The 21,089-nt window shown below is 33.5% G+C and overlaps 1 protein-coding gene across 1 annotated transcript; it reads right to left on the bottom strand.

Moving 5' to 3' along the window:
• Positions 1 to 7,835: 7,835 nt before the first annotated feature.
• On the bottom strand, positions 7,836 to 21,089 carry NMBR (neuromedin B receptor). Its single transcript, XM_039869792.1, has 3 exons — positions 20,548 to 21,089; positions 8,802 to 9,150; positions 7,836 to 8,457 (listed from the first exon to the last, which is right to left on the bottom strand). The coding sequence occupies exons 1-3, from the start codon at positions 20,967 to 20,969 to the stop codon at positions 8,056 to 8,058; spliced, it is 1,173 nt and encodes a 390-aa protein (XP_039725726.1). The 5' UTR covers positions 20,970 to 21,089; the 3' UTR covers positions 7,836 to 8,055.

Here is a 21,089-nt window from a genome sequence, read left to right as displayed (position 1 = left end):
GAACATATTTGTTTTAAAAAAAAAAAACTATCCAAAAGAACTTTTAAAGGCCTAAGAATTTCAAAATGCTGCTATAAGGGGAAAAAATTAAGTGTTTTGTCTTCCCAACCACTTTTTTTTCCTAGTACTGTACTCTGTTATTTTTACCTAATTTATGAGACAGTTTCCTCAAAAACCATTTATTCCACTTGATTTCTATAGTAACAAATAATAATTTCTGTGTTTCTTCATGAGCTATGATCTTGTTGAAACAAAAGAGGATTTGTGGGTCTTGCAAAATTCTTCAAGTCCTGAACAAATAGGACTGCCATCTTCTGGCATTTGTCTGAAATGACAGATAATTGTATCAGCTCTGCATCCTAACCATAAGCCCCACTCCCATATTTCCTCCTGTTATTTCTAACACAGCATAATGACATGGCACACACTCAGACAGTTCTTGGGTGACCACATCAAGTTGCAAATAAGCCTCTTGTCCCAAAGCAAAGATACCTTAATGCAAATGTTTGTTCCAAAATGCTGAAAGATGAATATACTGAAAACTGAAAGGATCAGAATCTTTCCACTTATTTCAAGAGGTTATTTAATTGTTTTAGATTCAAAAAAAACTTAAAGCATAAGCCATGCAGTTCAACAGGAAAATTCTACCAGTGATTTCTATGACAGAGTTTTTCTCTCCACGGAAAGAACAGAAGGAGACTAATGGAGAGGGCACATTGGATCTGGGGGCTTCCTCCCACCCTTTACAGCTGACAGCAGTGAGTTATGAGGTGTTACAGAGTAAAACAGAGTTACCGTAAGAGCTGTCCAAATAACTTATGGCATTGAATCACAACACCATCGTTGGGAGATAATTCATGTCACCAGTGAATGTTCAGTAATATGGATTTTCTCCAAAACACCATATTTAACAGGCAACACCAGTGAGAGATGAATTTAATGGCAAAGTGAATTATTTAATAGAATTGGACTACACTCCAACATGGAACAAGAGCTGATTAAAATGTATGCATAGTTGATAAAGTCATTTAAACTACTACTGGTTGTGAGTAGCAAATAATAATCAGTCCAAAATGTTAAGATGCCAGCCAAATCAAAGATTAAAGAGAGTAAAGAGTAATCTAATTAGGATTTATATCTATTTCAACACTGACTTTTTATTATTACAGACATAACAGTAAATTAAACTTTAAATGCATAAGGCAGATATTTATTCTACCAGAATAGTTTATTGTTGCAGTATCTGTATTAGGCACAATAAATAATTACTTGAATAAATAATTTATTTATTCTAATACTGATATTACTATTTCTAAAAGAAAGTATTCCTCCATGATTAAGTCCAGTGCAGTTGTGGAATTTCAGACTCACAAAGTCAAAAGGGTTCCATGAAAACTTTCATTTATGAGTTGAAAGATTATATATAGTCTGTCCCAAATGTGAGCTCAAGTCTGTTTATCAAAATAGATTACATTATAATATGCAATGGTAGTAGTAAAATATTATGGATTCCATTTGAACAATATTACTACCACTTGTCTTAAGTAAAACTGGCTCAAAAAGACCAATATGAGGTTTTAAAGTGCTTACCCCAGATCATGCTCCTATGAGAAGAGCATGAAATATCATAGTCATTGGTTTTGGCTCCATGACCAGTGTGACATTCTGTCTCAATTTGAATCCCCAATTCTGATCCTTTCCAATTGTATCTGGTTAGTTTACCCCAACATGGCTACGGATATTTCTCTCAAGTGATAATGTTAGATTTCTCTGTACTATGTAGACTTGTTTCTTTCTCTGAAAGTTGAGTCTAAGTCAGAGCACCCTTGCTCTCTTTCCAGATCAAGACATTTCCACTTCACAGATTTCCTCAATAATAGAGCTAATTGTGCTAGTCAGAAGTTTTATACAAAGGCAATGATGAAAGTAAAGAAGTACCTAGTACAACTCTGTATACCCTATTGAATACCCTGTGGGCTCAATTTATCTTTAAATTATCTTTGGCATTCACCATCTTCTTTCTATTCCCACTTCCACCAACCTACTTCAAGTCTTCACGGTTTTTTATCTGTACTACTCTGAGCAGTAATCTCCAACCTGTTTTCTAACAACTACTCCCCTTTGCAAACCATCCGTGCTACTTTCATATTAGTTACCTGAAGGAACAAATCTGATTAAGACATCCCTTTGCTCAAAGTCAACAATTGTCCTTAACTTGCAACACAGAATCCAGCCGTGGTGTGCCTTTCAACTTGTGCAGTCTGACACCAATTTATCTTCCTAACTCTTGCTTCTACGATTCCATCTGGGAAGTTTATCCTCACAGGATTTTAGTTTTAACCAAAAATTATATAATTACCTTGACCTAAAATTATAGTGACATCTAGATTTTAAATGATTTATGGAAATGTTAGTAAAGGAAAGAGTATAATTATAAGATAATTTAAATAGAAATTTCTCTACTTGACATCAAAATAGTGTTCTAATAAGACTGTGGAACCTGATTCCAAAACTTTGTGATTTTTGTCTTCAAATGTGTAACTTTGCTATCCGAATTTTATTAAGTAATATTTATTAATTAAAAAGAAGCCAATATCATGTTCTAAAACTGAAGTCAATATAAAGAACTAAAAAGTATTAAAAGTGTTCAAACATTTATCTTTAGTTTCTACTCTTTATTTCATTCACTAATAATAAATTCTCCTAGAGAAATGTATCCTTCTGTCCTGTGAAGTGAGGTATGCCAGATCGTTTTATTCAAACAGTGATATACTTTATTAATATATTTCTTGGAAAACTGCCTAGAGAGAATAAAGTCCTAATTTTTAAATACTTTAGACAGGCTTATTGCAATTTAGACTGAAATTCAAAACTAATGCAGGCAAATAGATCAAGCACATCTGAAATTCAGCATGTATTTTTATATGGTCCTTGTTGATTCCAAGAGATTTATTTTGTTAAACACATAAGCAGAAATAGCACTGTTCTTGGTAATTTTCTATTTGGATAAACTTGTGTTTGTACAACAAGTTAAGAGTGTACACTAAATTCAATTTCCCATTGAATTTTATTAAGTATCTGCAAGATACCGCATAGTTGTTTGACTAAATTCTTCCTGCTTTGCCAGGAAGAAGTTTTACTCATTGAAAACTAGAAACTTAGAAAGATTAGTAAGTCCAATGGAGACATCAAGGTCATATTAAAATAATTTGTGAGTTTTTCTATTCTACTTCTGCGCTCTCGTAGGACCAGCTTGACATACTACGCCTTTCTTTTATTTATGCACATAAATAAACTTGTGCAAAATGTTAAAAGATGGATCACATCGCCGAGGACTTACACTTTAGGGTTTAAAAAATGCAGCAGAATACCACACACTCAAAGCAAGAAGATACATTTCTAATATTCAGCAGAAAATTAGAAGTTTTAAGCATGACTCATGTTTCTTGATTAAATCTTTGCAGTGTATGCAAACAATAACTTGAACGCTCAAGTATTTGATTTTCAGATTTGATTATCTGCAATGACAAAATACCTCAAATGATTATAGGTTTCCCATTTCAGACAGTTCTGTTAAGTATCATTAAATATTTTGTAAAATACTTTTTAGGTCCCTAAATGGGTTAAATTTATATTATTCTACTATGAGGAATATTGGATAATTATTATCTGTTTATTGCCAAGAAGAGAGTTAGTTCTTAGAAATAAAATTTTGGTTAAATTTTGCTGTACACTACTTCAAATACAAATTACCTGCATAGATTAAGACTTGGCTCTGTATATAAAAAAATTTCTCGTTTGAAATTTTGGTAAGACACAACATATAGAAAAAATAGAGCTCTTAGAATAATTTTGTAAAATAATTTATAAAATAAAATGTTGTAAAATGCTGTAAGCACAGTATATAAGTAATGTTTCCTCCAATAAACATTAAAGATGCCGTTATAACCAGGCTTTCTTTAACACCCTTCTTTTTATTCTTTTATAACTTAAAAAAATGTCTTTCTATACCCAAACTGATCATATTTACTCAGTTTGCCCCCTCATTTTAAAAAAGTATAAGGAAATATGCACACATGTTTTATTTATTTGAAGTTGAAATACACATACTTGTTCTATTTTAAGAGAAGACTGATGGTTGAAACATATCATTCCTCAGAAGTTTAATGGAAATATTTCCTAAGTATGCAATGAAGCCACTAATAAAATATTAATAAATGGAAAACTTATACTTGCTCAAAATTCATTAACTATTTTACAGCTCTATAGAATCATATAAAAATTTAAGACACGTTCTAACAAGCAAATAATCAAATAAAATGTTTTGATATCAAATATTTCCATTAATTTTTATTATTCTCATCTTTTTATCAAACAGCATGCACAAAATGGAGAAACAAACTTGGGGGCAGAAATTATGGTTAGAAAGATATTCACATAAGTGACTCAAAATTTAAGCTAGTATTCTTACCCTAGGAATGAAAAAAGTAAACACAGAGAACCTTTTTTCACTGTCCTCCATCATCGGGTAACCTCTACATTTTAGGGAGGAAAATGTTGATAAGCTTATTTCTATTTTCCGACGAATTATATGAATTCCAGATTCCTGGAAGTATTGACTATAGATACAATATATGAATTTAAATTCAGATAGACAAGAGTTCAACAACAAGCTCTTCTATCCTTATAGTATCTGCTTATTACCCCCAGTTTTCTCATTCATAGAACATGAATCATAATAATGCCTGAAAGCTAACATGAAGCATTCCAGTAAAGGATATAATACAGGATCTGGCACATAATAAATGTTTAATAAATTTCATTACCATTTTATTACATGAGGAAAGATAACTTTAAAACACAATAATAAAAGCTATCTTTACTGGAAAATTACTAACATGCCAGGCACCGTATGAGTACTTTACATGTATTATCTAATTTAACCTTTATGGTATTGTTAACCCATTTTACAGATAAGACAATTATGAGAGAGCATCCTCTGGTCCACGTATTCCAAAGATTCTATCATTTTGTAGTTCTTTTGAACTACTTCCAGTTTAAAGAGAAGATTGACATAAAAGAACACGTAATATCTCAGTTAAAAATAATAATTTGGTGATATTTCCTTCACCAGATATTATCTTATTAGACATAATTTTTTCCTAACACTTTCTTGAATTAAGAATTCTATTAGATGGAATTATATAAATCAGGAAACTGATTACATTTTAAAGGTCTATTTCACTCTATGTTGATTTTAACAGATTTGGGGTTTGGCTTTTTTGTTCTACTCTGGCTAACATGCATAATTAGCTTGATTTGCTCCTGTAGTTTGACTTCATAAGTAAATTTAGATTTTATTTCTTTTAATTTTATTCTTTAATAAGAACAATGAAATCTTTAAATGCCCAAAAATAAATATTAATATTTCTAAAATAAATATGTAAAACAAGTATATATAAGCTAAACCTTAAATTCAATTGATGCCCAAATTTAAGCTCTAATTTTAATATGAACACATCTGCATATGTGTATAAGCGAATGTTTGTGTGTGTAAGGCATGAAGTTTTGTTTGACTTGGAAAATGTATGATAAAAGTAAATATTAAATATTTGCCTTTATCATATACACATAGAGTATGTACTAATATATTAACTCTCAGGCATCTATTTTTAAGAAAGGGAAATTTTGTGCAATTTACAGGACTTCTTCAAAATGAGAAATCATAGCAGTGAGCGAATTGGAATTATAACCCAGCAGTGGAGTCCAACAGCCAGATTCAAAAAAGTTTGCACAATTCTCAACCTGCTTCATTTATGAACAGAGCTGTAAGTATTGACTAAGTCTCCAAAAACCAGGACTCAGCCTCAGTAAAATGTCTGACTTTCAGTATGAACATAAATAGTGACCAGAAAGAAAATTTTTCAATGCAGTCAAAAGTTTGATAATATTGATAATATTATATAATCAGATATGTAGCTATTGCTAAAATACTTTTAAAAAAAGAAAACTGAAATTTCTGGTGTCATTGTTGATGCATTTGTGTCATTACAAAAAACATTTTTAACAAAATATGTGTAAGTAAATTTTTTCTAAAATATTTCATCAATAAATGTTTTTCATTCTTGAAAAATCAGATAATAGATTATGTAACAATATTCTCTTGAACTTTAAATTATTAGGATATCATACTTAAGATGCACATATACCTCTTAGCTTCATATATACACATGTTTATAAATTTGTATGAATATAAAACAATATATCTATATTAAACTAAAGGGATCTTGCAAGGTGTATATATCTTGCAATCTTTTATATGTATATATCATCATTTTAATACCAGCAAAGAGAAAAATTCTCCATTGACTAAGGATTATCCTTGGTTCCTTAGATTTTAATAGATGAGCTTTAAAAATTATAAAATACCCAGAGTCAATATAAAATTTATGTGTAATATTTTACACCTTTCTGTTGAATAGATCTACAACTTTCCCAAAGGTTAAAAACAACTATTCGAGACAAAAGAAAGCCACACATGATGGTGGAATAATGGGTGCATGCACTCTTCATGTGGTATTCAGTTTTAAATCCCACCTTTCCCCAGGGCTGTGTAACCCTCTCTAAGTTTATTATCTCTGGGCCTCAGTTTCTCAATACCTAAAATAAAGATGAGACATATTTCAGAGGTGAATTTACCATGGAGTGAATAAAGTCTAAGTTCAGGGCCCTGGCAATGTGTTCATATGATCAGATATTTTTGTAGAATTTGCAACATTGTATTTTTTTTAATAGAGATATCCCCAATTGTGTACTTCATACTCTATCAAAAGGGGATCCTTCTCTTTTTCACCTCAGGGGTTATATTGAGGATTAAGTACATGTAAAGCTTTAGGATTATGCCTAAAACACAGAAAACATTTGATTAATATTCATTGTCATTATTATTATTAACTATAATAGGCAATTTGCTTCTTCCTATTGCTACATACAATTATTTCATATCTTCCATAGTATGTTAGGAATGTTTAAGAAAGAACTTAGTATATTAACAGTTTACTTTCTACTCAAATTTGGAAAGAGAAGTAGTATGAAACATAGTAATCCAAATGTTAGACTTATTAAAACATACTTAAGAAAGAGTAGCTTGTAAAACTTAATCAAGACCATATTTTTATTTTGGTGAAAAAATCCCCAAAACATTTATTCAGAGGAAATTGTGACACCACACAGAGTTAATTTGCCTCGTCAGGTGGCTGTTGCAAGAAAGAATAATTTGATAGTTGAACTCACCAGAAGTACACAAATCTTATCATAGCTATACAGAATCATCCAAATATCCAAGGATTTAACGATGTATACAAAAATGGCCATGCCAATTTCTGAGTCAAAGTTTTATAATTTGGGACAAATATGATATCTATTCTATATTCATAATATAAATCATATTCAGGTGATATCTATTTTACTATTTATAATATAAATGCCTTCATACCTTTTAATCGCATACCTATGTTACAGATGTTATTTCTATAAATTATGATTAATTACACAAAGAATCACATAAATATTATTGACTTGTGGTTAGTTAAGCACCACCATTTGAATTTTTTATTTTATTCAAACAAAAGCTATATGAACATGCACTAGGTATGAATAAAATTCACTTATATTTAAAATATTAGGATTTTAAATATTACCCTCATTGAATTATTTAGTTAATATAGGAATTATTTCCTTCTTGAAGATAAAACAAATTTAAGATAAAAACACTAATGTTGACTCTAGCAAGAGCTTAAATCCTGAAGCGATATTGATTTATACACATATAGAATTGCTTTTTAAAACACTTTTAATGTGAGCAATATATATTTTTAATGTAATTTCAAGTCCTATTCAGAGAAAAGTGCTTGTCTTTCCTTTTCTAAGTCAAAAGTGAAATTGTTTAATGAATTAGCTGAGAAATAGTTTGAAAGAGAAAACTGCTTAGTTTTGCTCTACTCAATATAAGTAGAAAAGTAAGTTCTTTCCAGGTAGTGAGTTGAATGGCCAAAATCACAGGGCCATTTCCTGCTTCACGCTGTGCCCATTTAGTAAAACAGAATTAGTCCCCACATTCTTAGCATTGTTTTTCAGAGATGTCATACGCACTGCAGAAGAACTGACTAAGTAGCTGGTTGATCTCTCTGGATAGGACTTCCTCCCACAACAGAGCTGGCTATTGAAATGCCTTCTGAAGCTTTCACTGAGTAGATAGAGAGCAAATGGATTGACACAGGAATTGCAAAAGCTCAGAACCCGGGCAACTAAGGTGACAAGCATGTGGCCTAGAGATGGGTCAATCTCTTTATAGTTGAAAGACCTATACATATAGAGGATGTGATTTGGAAACCAACAGAAGAAAAAGCAGCCCACGAAGACCAGCACAATTTTAGCCAAGCGTTTCCGCGTTTCCATCTGTAAATACAAAGAAATAGTTTCATTGCTTAAAATGTACGTTAAAAAAAAAAAAAAAAAAAAGCCTTCCAAGACGTTCTAATGGTCCCAGCTCCAAGTGGCAGAGAAGCTGGATACTCAGTGAGAGATTTTACAGAGCTATAACATGACCCCATATTAGAGACCCCACCAATGCCGTTTTGGCTTCAGGCCAGCTCATGCCTCTCTCTGCCTGCACCCCTAACCCCTTACCACCACCCATATTCTAATCATTCCTATTGCTGAGATCTCCTGAAATGGAACACAAGATAGCAGTTACTGCAACTGACCAGCTCCCCCCAGCCCCCTACATACACCAAGCTTACCTGCTTTTTGGTATGTTCATTGTATTCTCCGGGAAGATTATGTGCACTTTTAATTAAGGTCTTTGCAATATGATAATAATAAACACTAATAATAGCAAGGGGTATGACGAAATAGACCAGGAAGATGAGCACTGAATGAATCTTCGGATGTAATTCATCAGTCTGAGGGTAGGGTATGCAGGCTGTGAAGCTGCCATTACCCAAGCTATCAATGCTCGCTACTTCTGAAAACACCGCTTCTGGAACAGCCAACAGCACAGAGACTACCCAGATACCCACGGCCTTCACACAAGTCCACAGCACCGCCTCCGAAGTCTGGATGTCCATGGGGTTTACAATGGCTCTGTACCTGGGAAAACAATACGTCTCAAATTAACCTTAAGAAAAAAGACAAAACTGAAAGAGATGGAGGGATAGGAAAAGGAGAGGGAAGAAAGGTAGGAAAGGAGGGAAGGAAGGAGGGAGAGAGGGAGAGAGGAAGGGAAGAGAGAAATCTTATTTACTAAGAGAGAGGTGGCAACATTCCATTATTCCCTAGCTGTTCTATAGTGTTTGGAATACACTACATCACCAGTAAGATCACCAGTGTTTCTTTGTCTAAAAGTAATTCCACTGCTTATTGGCACAGAAGGCATAGGAAAATATCTGAAATTGTCATTTCCCAAATTGCAGTAATTTGCTTAGCTCTTTTACAAATTTTTTCAAAATCCACACATACTACAAGTGTCCTCATGTATTAAATATTTTTATTTAAAGACTTGAATTTTTATTTAAATACTTGTATTTTCTGTCACTACTATAATTGCTGTAATATATAATAACCATAAAATAGAAAAAGTCCATAAGACAATTTTATCAATTCTACTTTCATACTCCTTAGCTTCTGAGCCTGAGTCTCTACTTTTTTCCTAAGGACATTAGTAAATCTTAGAAACTAATCCAGACTGGGTTTTTCTCCATAATTCCATCATAAGGACTAAAAATGATGGAATAATATTGTCTTTAGAGTTCAAATTAATTTAATGTCTAGACCTCATAAAATTCTCTCTCCTCCCACTTGACACCATTCTAGTGGTAAAGGACACACAATGGCTTAAAAAATCCAGACCTTCTACAGCTAACTCAATCACACACGTTAGGGTAATAATAATGTAAAGAAACCAAAATTGTGTGTAAACCTCACATTATTTACATTTGTCTTTGAAAGTAATTCAGGTTAAGGTATATAACCAAGAGGTTAACAAGATACATTAAAAAAATAAATCTGAGCTTTTAGCTGTGATATCCTTTGGAAAATCGCTTAAGGTATTTTTCTTCCTTTGTAAAAACACTTCCCTCAAACTTTTGTGATTATAAAAAATGTATAGAACGCCTGTTACAGTGCCTAGCAATAATCAGATATTCACCATGCCATAACTCTGTACCTTCTCCTTATTTATATTTGATTTTGTCTGGTATTCTACAAATTCAGAATATTTCAAACTACATAACAAACACGTAAGGTCTCCTTCTGAGGTTCTGTAAAGATGCTTTCTGTTTCCCACAGAATATTAAGAGCTCTCAACCTCGACCCTCTATTTTTCCTTCCTAGTTTTCATCAAAGTGTCATTCCTAGACCCCCAATAGGAAAGGCCATTTGCATTTTGATCTGGAGGGTCTTCCCATGTGAAACAAGAAACAGAAATTAAAGTAGAGCAACAGCAAAGAGCTTCAGTGCCAAATTAAGTAAGGTAGTACACATCATGCATTTTACCCAGACTTCACACATAGCAGAACTCAATAGGCTGTGTTCTCTTCTCCTATTTTGTTTACTTACACATGCTTAAGAAATGTCAACACAAATTACAATCATAAATAGAATGAACTATTTTTTTCTTTTTAAATGTTTTATCAGATTAATATGTTCAAAGAGGTTGGTTTATTTTTTGAATCAGAGAGCACTAAGAGTCCTATAAAGAAAAATAGAAGTCCCCTATTACATCTCAGGTCCCACTTCTGAGTTAAAACAAATTTCACATCATTTCCTCCATAAATTTAAGAAACGTACTTCTGCCACTGACTCTTGAATCAAATATTATAGACATTAGTTCTTAACATCCGGTTATAGCAGTTTAAGATTTTCTCTATATTACCTCTATTCTCCTCATTCTCAACTTCCTAATATAGTAAGTTATATTAAGTGTTTATAAAATAGTCAATGATTATTATGACTAAATAAATATCACTCACTGAAGAGTTAAGTAGTACATTATGACAGCATCCTCTTTCTTATACGTAGCTCAGATTTTCCTAGAGTTGCTACTTGATATTTTTTTCATTTGCATAATTTTACATATACCTCAATTTAACCTTTTTCTAAATGTTATTTGACCACCTTGAATAGTTGGAGTCCCAGTGCTTGAATCTCAATTCTTCTTTCTTAGTTTTTGACTCTAGAAAACTCATCTCCACTTTCTTTGGGATTTTATTTCTAAGATACTTTATTAGCTTTAGCTTACGTTCTTCTGAATTGTTTATCATGTTTTTAAATTCTAGAAGTTCTTTCTAGCTTTCAAGTCATTATATATCTATGGAACCAATACAGAAAATGTTTAGTTTTCTTCTCCTTCTAAAATAGTTCCAAGTTTTGTTTGTTTGGTCTCTTTATGCTGGAACCTCTCCTCAAAACTTAGATATTTACTGCTTGCAAATTCATATTTAAGATCAAAGTATCAAAAGGCTAATTGTAAATTCTTTTGTACATAGAAGAAATAAGAAAAGAACACAGAAATGTGGGGCAGGTGGATACTACAAATTGACTAGTTAACCAGCCTTCCTTGTTAGATTTTCAGAAACAACAAGGAATATTCTGAACTTTCCTGGATTTAAGAAGGAGGAAAAGCCTATAGCTAAGCACCTACCATTGCAAAAGCACTATAACCATAAAGGATGTTGGAGAAAGTTCAAGGAGGAATAAAAATTATAACTCTTGTCCTGATAAAATTGCCATAGTAGAGCTAGCAACAGATCCAGAATTTTTGTTTTATTGCACAACAAGGGTAGAAGGCAATTTTAGTAAGAATGATTCTTAGCCACCTCCTCCAGGAGAGGGAAGGTGCACCCCATGGATTTTCCCCTAAATGATATACATTTGACCAATAGAAGAGTATTCCAAATTCTATAAAGCCAGAAATTACAGTTTAAAACAACAAATTACTGAAGTGTCATTATTAGTACTAAACTATAGCTTATAACTGTCAGAGAATATATTATATACCAACCAATGTTTCATGCGCATCTTTGAAAAGATAAAAAGCAGAAAGTAAAAACAATAAAGTGCAAATTAATATGGGCATGTTTAATCATGCTTCCTTCAAATATTTATGAAGATGTAGGAATGAAGTAGTCCCTCCATATGAAAACTATCTCATTGAACTTAGTAACGTAATAGGTATGTGTGAAAGTTTTTTTTCCAGATGGTCTAAAAAGATATTCCTAACTGAAAACTAAAAAATAATCAATCGAAAGGCATATAAAGAGAACGTAATTATCATTCACAATTAAATATCAATAGATATGTTTTTTTATTATTCTTGTTTTGAATCTTGCTTATCATATCTGTGTATAGTTGATGTAAAAAAATAATTAAACGTAATCATATGACAAAATATATAGTGAAAATTAGATCACTTTTAGCTAATACAAGTCAATCACATCTCAAAATCTCCATCTACAAATTTCTGCAAAGCTTTCTAGTTATACTACCTATAATTTCTCTTCTTTTTTTTTTTTTCATAACAAGTCTTGATTTATTAGAGGCCAATACAGCGCCTAAGTGTGAACTACCTGGCAAGTAGAAGGAGAAAAGTGTATCATGGAAGCAGGAAAAAGAGAAAGAGACTTTTTTGTGTAGTCCTCTGTGTCAAATACTCTAAAAGTAGAGAAAAAAGTTTCTTGACACCCGAGCCTGTGTCTTGCTCACTGTTGTATCTACCGTGCATAACAATGCCCGACCCATAGTAAATGCTCAATAAATCTTTGTTGAACTGACAAGAAAATGTGGTCTGAGCAACAAGGAGATCACTTCATTAAGAGCAGTTTTGGTAGAGTAGAGTGGTAGTTGTTGGCTATTAAGTTGAAATGAGAATGGAAGTGAGAGATGGAGACAATCTAGTCCACTGATGCCCGGGCTGGATAAATGTTCAGAATCACCTAGAGAACTGAAAAAAAGAGAGTATTAAGTTTCTCCCCAGACTTACTGGCGCAGAGTCTCCAGGATGTAGACTGTGAGATTCTGCATTTTGTAAGATTTTCAGGTGATTCTGAATTTAAGCCAGGTTTAGAAACGACCTTTCAAGAAGACTGACTAGGGCAGTGAGTATCTTTCTCCAGACTGTCTAGTGCAACTGGCGTATCTGAGAAGTGTTTGGAATCCAACAGGTCAATGTTTGAAGAATCAGATGCCTGTCCTTTACAATATGTCATATAATGTTTTAAGAGTATTGATATCTTATAGCAAAATTACTAAATTTATCATTTAAAAATGTCCATGTATTATTATACGATGGAGTGTCTAAGACGATAAATTACCGTATTAAAAATAATTTAATAAGTGGGATGCCACTTTGGAAAGAATGAGAAGTACCAGATTCAATTATAAGAGGAATCATCTATTCTATTTGTTCTTTATATGAAAAATAAATGACTTTTCTTAACTCACTGAAAGATATGACTTAAATGACACAAAAGTTTCGTAAGGAGGAAAATGATAATGACAACGCATATTGATGAAGGCAACAGATTGGAATTAGTCAGTCTATGGTTAAAGGAATTAGGGAAAGGCTATAGAGGTAGTGAGATCATCATTAATTTTATAATGGGCTCATTTTGCTGTCTACTTCAATGTCAATTTTTTGATAATTAACTGCATATGTGAATAAATACTGATTGGAATTAGTAAGTTATTTGTCATCCTGACACATAAGCGATATAGTAGAACTTACACAGCAACCCACAGAGCAAAAACGCTTTCACTTCAATTACTTCACTTGATAAAATAGTCCTGTGCTGCAAAACTGATTTCTATATACATTTTACAGAAACATTCATTGAGACTAAGGAATTAAATAATATTCAAATAATCACAGAGCCAGTAAGCAAACAACTCAGGATTTACTCACGTCCTGTGACTACAGACTATATTTTAGAAATACAGCACATTGCAGAGAATGCAACTGAAAATTAAATGTTTTACCTATTTCATTCATTTTTAGACATTTGATTTTCTTGTCCTCTTAATGTCAATAGTATTTTTAACTGGAAAGACTTAGCTTATATCTGTAATCATGTTTTCTTAATTTAATAATTACTTTTACAGTGGAGTACGTAAGCCTCAACAGTGTTAGCAAATAGCATTTCATATTCTTTCAAGTCATCTCTGAAAACTGCACTTTCATAGAATCTATGTTGTGGGCTCCAGGCCCTGCTGGACCCAAGGTCTGGTGGGTCCAAGTTCTGGTTGGTCCAAAGTCTGGCTGTGATCTAGGCCTGTGGCTAGGAATAGGACCCCAGATTTAGAATGTTATGTAAACATACTTCAGCTTATTGTATCACGCATGTGTGGCTGAATTCCACTATTGTACTCTGCTATGTGTAGAGCCATGCGGTCCCCTGGAGAGCAGAAAGGGAACAAAAGAAGAGTGCACTATACCGAGTGCCCCTCATAATAGACTCCACTTCCTCCAATAGAATTGCACTCTGCCTAATAAAGATGATGCCTGCCGTTTCATTCCCATACTTGCCTCTTGTGCATTCTTCCAACTGGTTGTCTCACCATCGAACCTTCCCTTCTTGATCAGCTTACCGAGGACACTTGGCTTAGTGGAAAGGATGAGCTCAGTGCTGACATATGTAAATGTCCATAATCATTTCCAGGTTGTGCTTTCATAATCTAAAACTAGTTCCAAATGTGATGTTAAATGTTTGGTACTCTTAAAATGTGGTTCTTTTTCAAAAATTAGTTTGAATTAAACCATAGTCATTAAAATTTAATTTTAAAAATATTCCTCCTAAATTTCCACAAAAATAAAAGAAAGTAAAGAAGATCTACATTAGACGTTGAAAAAATATCCTTAATGAAAATCTGAATAAGAAAAAAATTAAAACTCAATAACAAATAGATGAATCAGAGGAAATATTAAGAAGTGAAGGTTTAGTGTTTATTTCTGCTCCCCATGAAGACCTATGAATAAGTAGAAATAGAAGATATTGCTAAGAACCTCAATAAATCAGTAGTGTTCACTAGAAGGAGGCTGTGGACCTAATAACATTTAATATTTTGTATCAATAATTAAAACAATAAGCTAAGAGACAGTTCATTAAGTGTGAAGCTAGAAAAATTAAGCTGGATTATCACTTTGGAGCATGAACGTGAAAATAACCTTGGTCATATGGAAACAAATGAGAATAAAAGAACAAAACAACAAATGATAAAAAATAAAAAGAAATTTAATTAAGACGTGTCCTTTCGATAGAAAATAAACAAATAACTTTCCAAATACCAGGTTGTCAGTATATTTGGGATTTGGGTGAGGATCTACAAAGAGCTGAAAATAAGCTTCTGGTTACATAAAATATTGTCTAAAACCAACACAAGACCTCAGAAATTGGTCCATCCTCCTGAGCAATCTGCACTTGGAAGGACCAAGGTAAATTGTTATTTTGGGTTTTGAAACTCACACATAAGAACGGTAATGCTGGTGACAACTAACAATAGAGTGTTGAAACTCTACTCATGGCTCAGCCAGAACAGATGGCCCCCTATTTAAATGCATCGCTACGGGCAAAAGACTGAGGGGTGCATCTTAGAAGGTCTTTGTTTCCACTGAGAAGTGGACAAATAGAACCAGCATAGACAATTAAATGTGAGACTTGCCTGAGATGTGGTAATGTGGAATAGTGCAACAAGCAGTGCACAGGAGCACTAACTGAGCCTCTAATTGCCTCACTAATTACCTGTAGACCTTTTTCTCTTTGGGTTAGTCTTTGCTCAATACTCAGAGAGGGAGGTAATAGGATCCCATCTTAGGACTCTCAGTTCTACAGTTGAAGACATTATTCTTATCTTGCAAATGAGGAAAAGACTGCCTTATGGGCATGTGTATTGTGCTGTTTATCATTTTCTCCAACTTGAACATCTGGACATAACAGATGCAGGACTAACACCCAGATGCTAGAAGCCCTAGCCTGGTGCATTCTCTTCTAATTTACAGCATGTCCCAAAGGTTTTAGATCAAGGTGGATGAATAGTGTGAATATTGTAAGAATTTTACAGCACCTAATTCAATGTGTGAATTAGAAGGGAAATGGAAATAAAAGGTATCTGATTTATTGAAGTCAAATATAACAACCTTTATTTAACAAAAAAAGTAAAAATTCAAATTAAAAACTAATAAATTAAGTGCAGATTATAATTCATCCTGTTTCTATGGTTATGGAAAAATAACAACTGAGTACTTGTTATGCAAAACGAATTGTCCCTTTGAATTGGCAGCTCAAAAGATCTCAGACAAATGTACCACTCACGTTTTGTGAAAGTATGGGTCACTTTGTATTTTTCAAGTCCTATTTTCCTTATATCTGGTTTTCCTTCCTTTTTTATTCCTGTTGTATATTATTTGTATCTTTATCTTTAACCTACCTCAAATTCTTTTGGAACAAGTTGAAAACAAATAAGTCATCACTCTGGAAACACAGGTTATCTGTTGGGTGAGTGGGGTCTATTGTCCTAGGTGTCGATGGCCAGCCTGAGCTCTTCAAAAAGAACTTAGAAGCACACTGAGTACCAATCTCAACATTCACTGAAAGGGGATTATCAGCATACAGACCAGGGCCATGGACCAAAGAAGAAAGCATCCCCAGTCAGGACTAGCTGGTTAATCAGTACCTGAGTTTTGGCGAGAAATTAGCAGATAATGGCACTCCCTCTCACCACTGGACAAAAACTGACGAAAAAGCTTCCTAAGGCCTGGGGAATGTTAGACCTAGGACCCACATTCACTCTGTTTCAACATTTTAACAAATCGTAATACTGAGGAAAATATCTGTTTGCATTGGCGTAATGTTAATGATTCAAGGTTCATACCTAAGAGAATTAGCTTGATTATGGAATTAAATCTGTTTATACTAACTAGCAAACAAAAATTTGAAATTATTAATGCATTAACATTTTAGTCAGAGTAGGCACAATATTATTTTTGCCTTCAATCCAACATTGGCTATTTAGTATCATAAAAAACATCTTGATATATTAAATGAATATTAATTTCATTTTTATTGTTTTATAGATTTTCAAAATTTAATTTATAAATGCATTTTAGTTAGAAATTATATAAAAAGACAAAATAAAGAATTAATATTTAGTTTTACATTTGTAAATACATAAAATAATCAAGTTCATAGTTTAGTACTAGGAATCTGTGGGAATATTTTTCTGTAAAGGAAAAAGGAGAAGTCATTTTTAGAAGTTACTTGCATATTAATCATGGGTTTTTAGAGGCCAAAAGTCTTCAAATATTGAAAAAATAATTTTCTAAGTTTGGAAATGCAGCTACTGTTATAGATAGTGAAGAAGATATCTATAATGTGAACCATAAGCAAAATGTGTCCTGTGGGGCTTAACCTACCTGGTATCACAGCACACATGTCCCGATAGTGGGGGTGGGGAGGGGAGGGATGTGTGTGTGTTTGTGTGTGTGTCTGTGTTTGTAAAACTGGTGGAAGTAATACAACATAGAATGCACAAATACTTTTAATCAGCTACTTAATGTGAGCAAGCAAAGAAGTACATTTTTGAAATAGTCATCGAAAAAATCCATCAAGAGAAAAATAAAAAATAAACTGAGAGCACCACTATCACCATTTCAGATCATGCACTGTCTCTCCTCCCATTCTGGTTATGAAATGCCTCTGAGGCACGTCCACTGTGGACACAAATGATCTTTCCTAAGGATGAATCAGCTGAAACTCCCCAAAAGAATTTAGAAATTCAAGAATTAATAATTACAAACATCACCCATACAACCCATAACAAACAAGGTGATTTAGGCATCAAGGTAGATTCACAAATATCGTATTTCTTATTTCAGTCTCTGCTATCCGGTGATGCTGTCATCAATGATATATTACATTAACTTTCCACCTCGCATTGGGATACGCATTCCAAAAAATCTAATTATCTTCCTATTTCTTTTTCCACATTACTGTGATTTTTGTTTCTAAACTCTCTACCTTTATTTTCTTAAGCAAAGACATTTAAGCCATCTCATGAAGATAGATGATTTAACAAACAATTGAATTTGTTCTTTTAAAGTTCTAATAACTTTTTTTAGTTTTCCTATTGCTACAACTACTACTTAATTTTAAATTCAAGGTTTTTTTTTAACTTTGAAGTTATATTTATGACATTCTTTCATTCTGTTGAACCTAATGAATCAGATTTATCAATCTTTTTTTTTTACTCGTAGGTGCTTTGTTTAAACTTAATTTTTTAGTTTGCTATGAAATAGGGAAAAAATAGTAATTTCTTATTACTCAATAATAATGTGGCTTAATGGTGAAGATTACAAGCTTTGAATGGGTTTCAAATGTTGTCTCCTTCACTGTGAGATCATGAAAATGTTGCTTAATTTCAAGCCTTAGTTTTCTTCACTTTAAAATGGTAATAATTATAGTGCCTATTCATAGTGTTGTGAGGATAATAAACTCACACAAAAAAACCTAGCACGGTGCTAAGTGAAATTAGTGTCTTATGCTTATTTCCAAATCCACAAGAAATCAAAACATTGGTGAGATAAAATATGAGGACATCAGATACAAATCAACACTCAGATTACCATGTTCTGGAAGAACAACAGAAGTGTAGACAATATATAATAAAACATTTCCAAACCATTTAAGTTAGAGAATGTATTGCATAATTTCATCACTAGTTATTCCAGTTCCTTAATTTATATTTTCAAAACAAATGATGATAGGAAGAGTAGCCTCCGGGCCAAGTAGAAGAGGCAATCTACCTTTCTTTATCATTATAATTAAAGTATCCATGCTTTATTTATAAAGTACATGACACACATAACAAACTGGAAAAGTCAGCTAATATGTAAGGAATAGCATTTTCTCTGACCTCTGTCAGAACCAGTTTACCTGTGTCTCCATCATAATAGAGAAAAGTATTGTAAATTAAGTCAAATTCTGGGTCTTGCTATTAATATTACTTTTAAAAATGAAAGCATAATGATAGTAACTTTAACTACTATAGTGAACTATTCATGAAGTTTTATTCTAATCATTAAATAGATTTTTTTTTAACTTTTTACTTAAAATTGGTCCCCTAAAGAAGGGCAGTTAAAGTACAAAGTCGCATTTTAGTTATGGAATTTGAAGAAAACTTTTTAAAAAGATAATAGAAAACATGTCATAAACAAAATGAGATGCATAATTTATCCAAAGGCACATGTTTTTATGGGAATGTAGTCTTAGAGAAAATGTTACACAAACTAATCAGTAGCATTTGGTTTAAAAAGAGAATGGCTCTCCACTGAATATTGTATTCTTTCAACGAAGATTAACTCTTCAATGTTAAAGTGATATAAGGGTATTATTGCATATATCAGGAAATCTAGATGGACTCATTTTTCATTAATAACAATATGTAAATTAGAGAGTGAATACCACCTTAATCATCTAATTTTAATTGTCTATCTAAGTAGCTTAATTCAACACTGCACTCCCAAAGGCATAAGACTACAGCTCCATGAAATGATGCCCAATTGAACATTTTGCTCCCACCCCCAATCAGACATCCTTCCTGACTGAAAGCATGATTATGGAGAGCCTGCAGTAATGACATTGGACCAAGAGTCAGTAAGCCTGGATTCTCCGCCCAGCTCTGCCAGGAGAATTTATATTCCCTGGGCCTCAATATCCTCACCTGGAAAATGACACAGTTGAACTAGTTGATCTGCAAAGTAGAATAATAGACACTTCCCAACCTTAAAATATGTGAAAAGCAGATTTGATATCAAAGATGTATTTTTACAGCACTATTTTAAGATACAAAACTTTGATACCTACCTGTTTGTGGAAAGAAAAAAACATATCACTTGATTTGAGAAATTAAAACAAAAAAGAATGTGTAAAGTAATCTGTTGGAAGAATATTTACTGTTCTAGTTGTTATTCCTTCAAATAAATAGCAGAATTTAGTTAATAAGTGTAAATGATGTTTCCTCCTATTTGGAAAAAAAAACAAAATCAAGCTTTTCTCTAATATTAAGGCAGACATTCTTATCTATCAGGTTGTTAAACTATCTGATAAGGAAGTACACTCGAAGGTTTTAGGCACACACAGAAAGCTTATACAAGAAAGCTGCTCTGTTATGCATTTATTCTATAGCTTTTTTATGAAATAGGTAATAAAAATTTCCAAAGTGTGTGGAGGGAAGGAGGAAGACTAGTACATGCAATTTAAAAATTTCTTTCAAACTAATGCAATTTTAATTATTTCTAAATTAATAATTTTTGCATATTTTCTTCAAGCTTCACATCTTGAAATAAGCCCGTTTAGACTTCTTTTACTCTAATTCCCAGATACCCCCTCTCTCTGTCCTCCACCAGCTGTTTGTTCCTTTCTCCCTCCTCTCCCAGGTGCACTTCCCGCCGCCCCTCACTTTTCTACCCCGACCCCATCCCTCTACCTGAGCCCTTACCTGTCGGCGCTGAGGGCAGTGAGAGTGAACACGGATACCCCCACGGAGGTGAGCTGGATGACAGGGATCAGTTTGCAGCCCACCTTCCCGAACATCCACTCGTCAAAGAAGTAGCGCGAAGCATCCACCGGGACGCAGGTGAGCAGCAGCAGCACGTCCCCGGCGGCCAGGCTGGAGATGAAGATGTTGGGGACACTCCTCATGGCGCTGTTGGTGATGAAGATCTTCACCAGCATGATATTGCCCAGCAAGCCCACCGTGATGATGAACAGATAGAGGGACGGGATCACACAGCGGATCACTAACTCGGTGGTGGTCCCGTCGGGGGCGGGCAGAAAATCGCTGTCCCACACTCCGGGAACTGCACCGCTGTAATTCGTGCCGGAGGTCTGGGAGAGGTTGCAAAGAGACTTGGGGGGCATGGTGTCCTTTCTAAGAGAGTCGCTGGAGTTATCGTGCGCCCAGTTACCCTAAAACGTGGAACGCACACGACTCGGGCACACTGGATTTCCCTCTGGCTGGGACAAGTTTACTGCCCACGG

Source organism: Pteropus medius, unplaced genomic scaffold (assembly GCF_902729225.1).
Source record: "Pteropus medius unplaced genomic scaffold, Ma_sr-lr_union100, whole genome shotgun sequence".
Lineage (NCBI taxonomy): Eukaryota > Metazoa > Chordata > Mammalia > Chiroptera > Pteropodidae > Pteropus > Pteropus medius.
The sequence above is the reverse complement of the archived record's forward strand: the minus strand, read 5'-3'. Positions and strand labels throughout refer to the sequence as shown.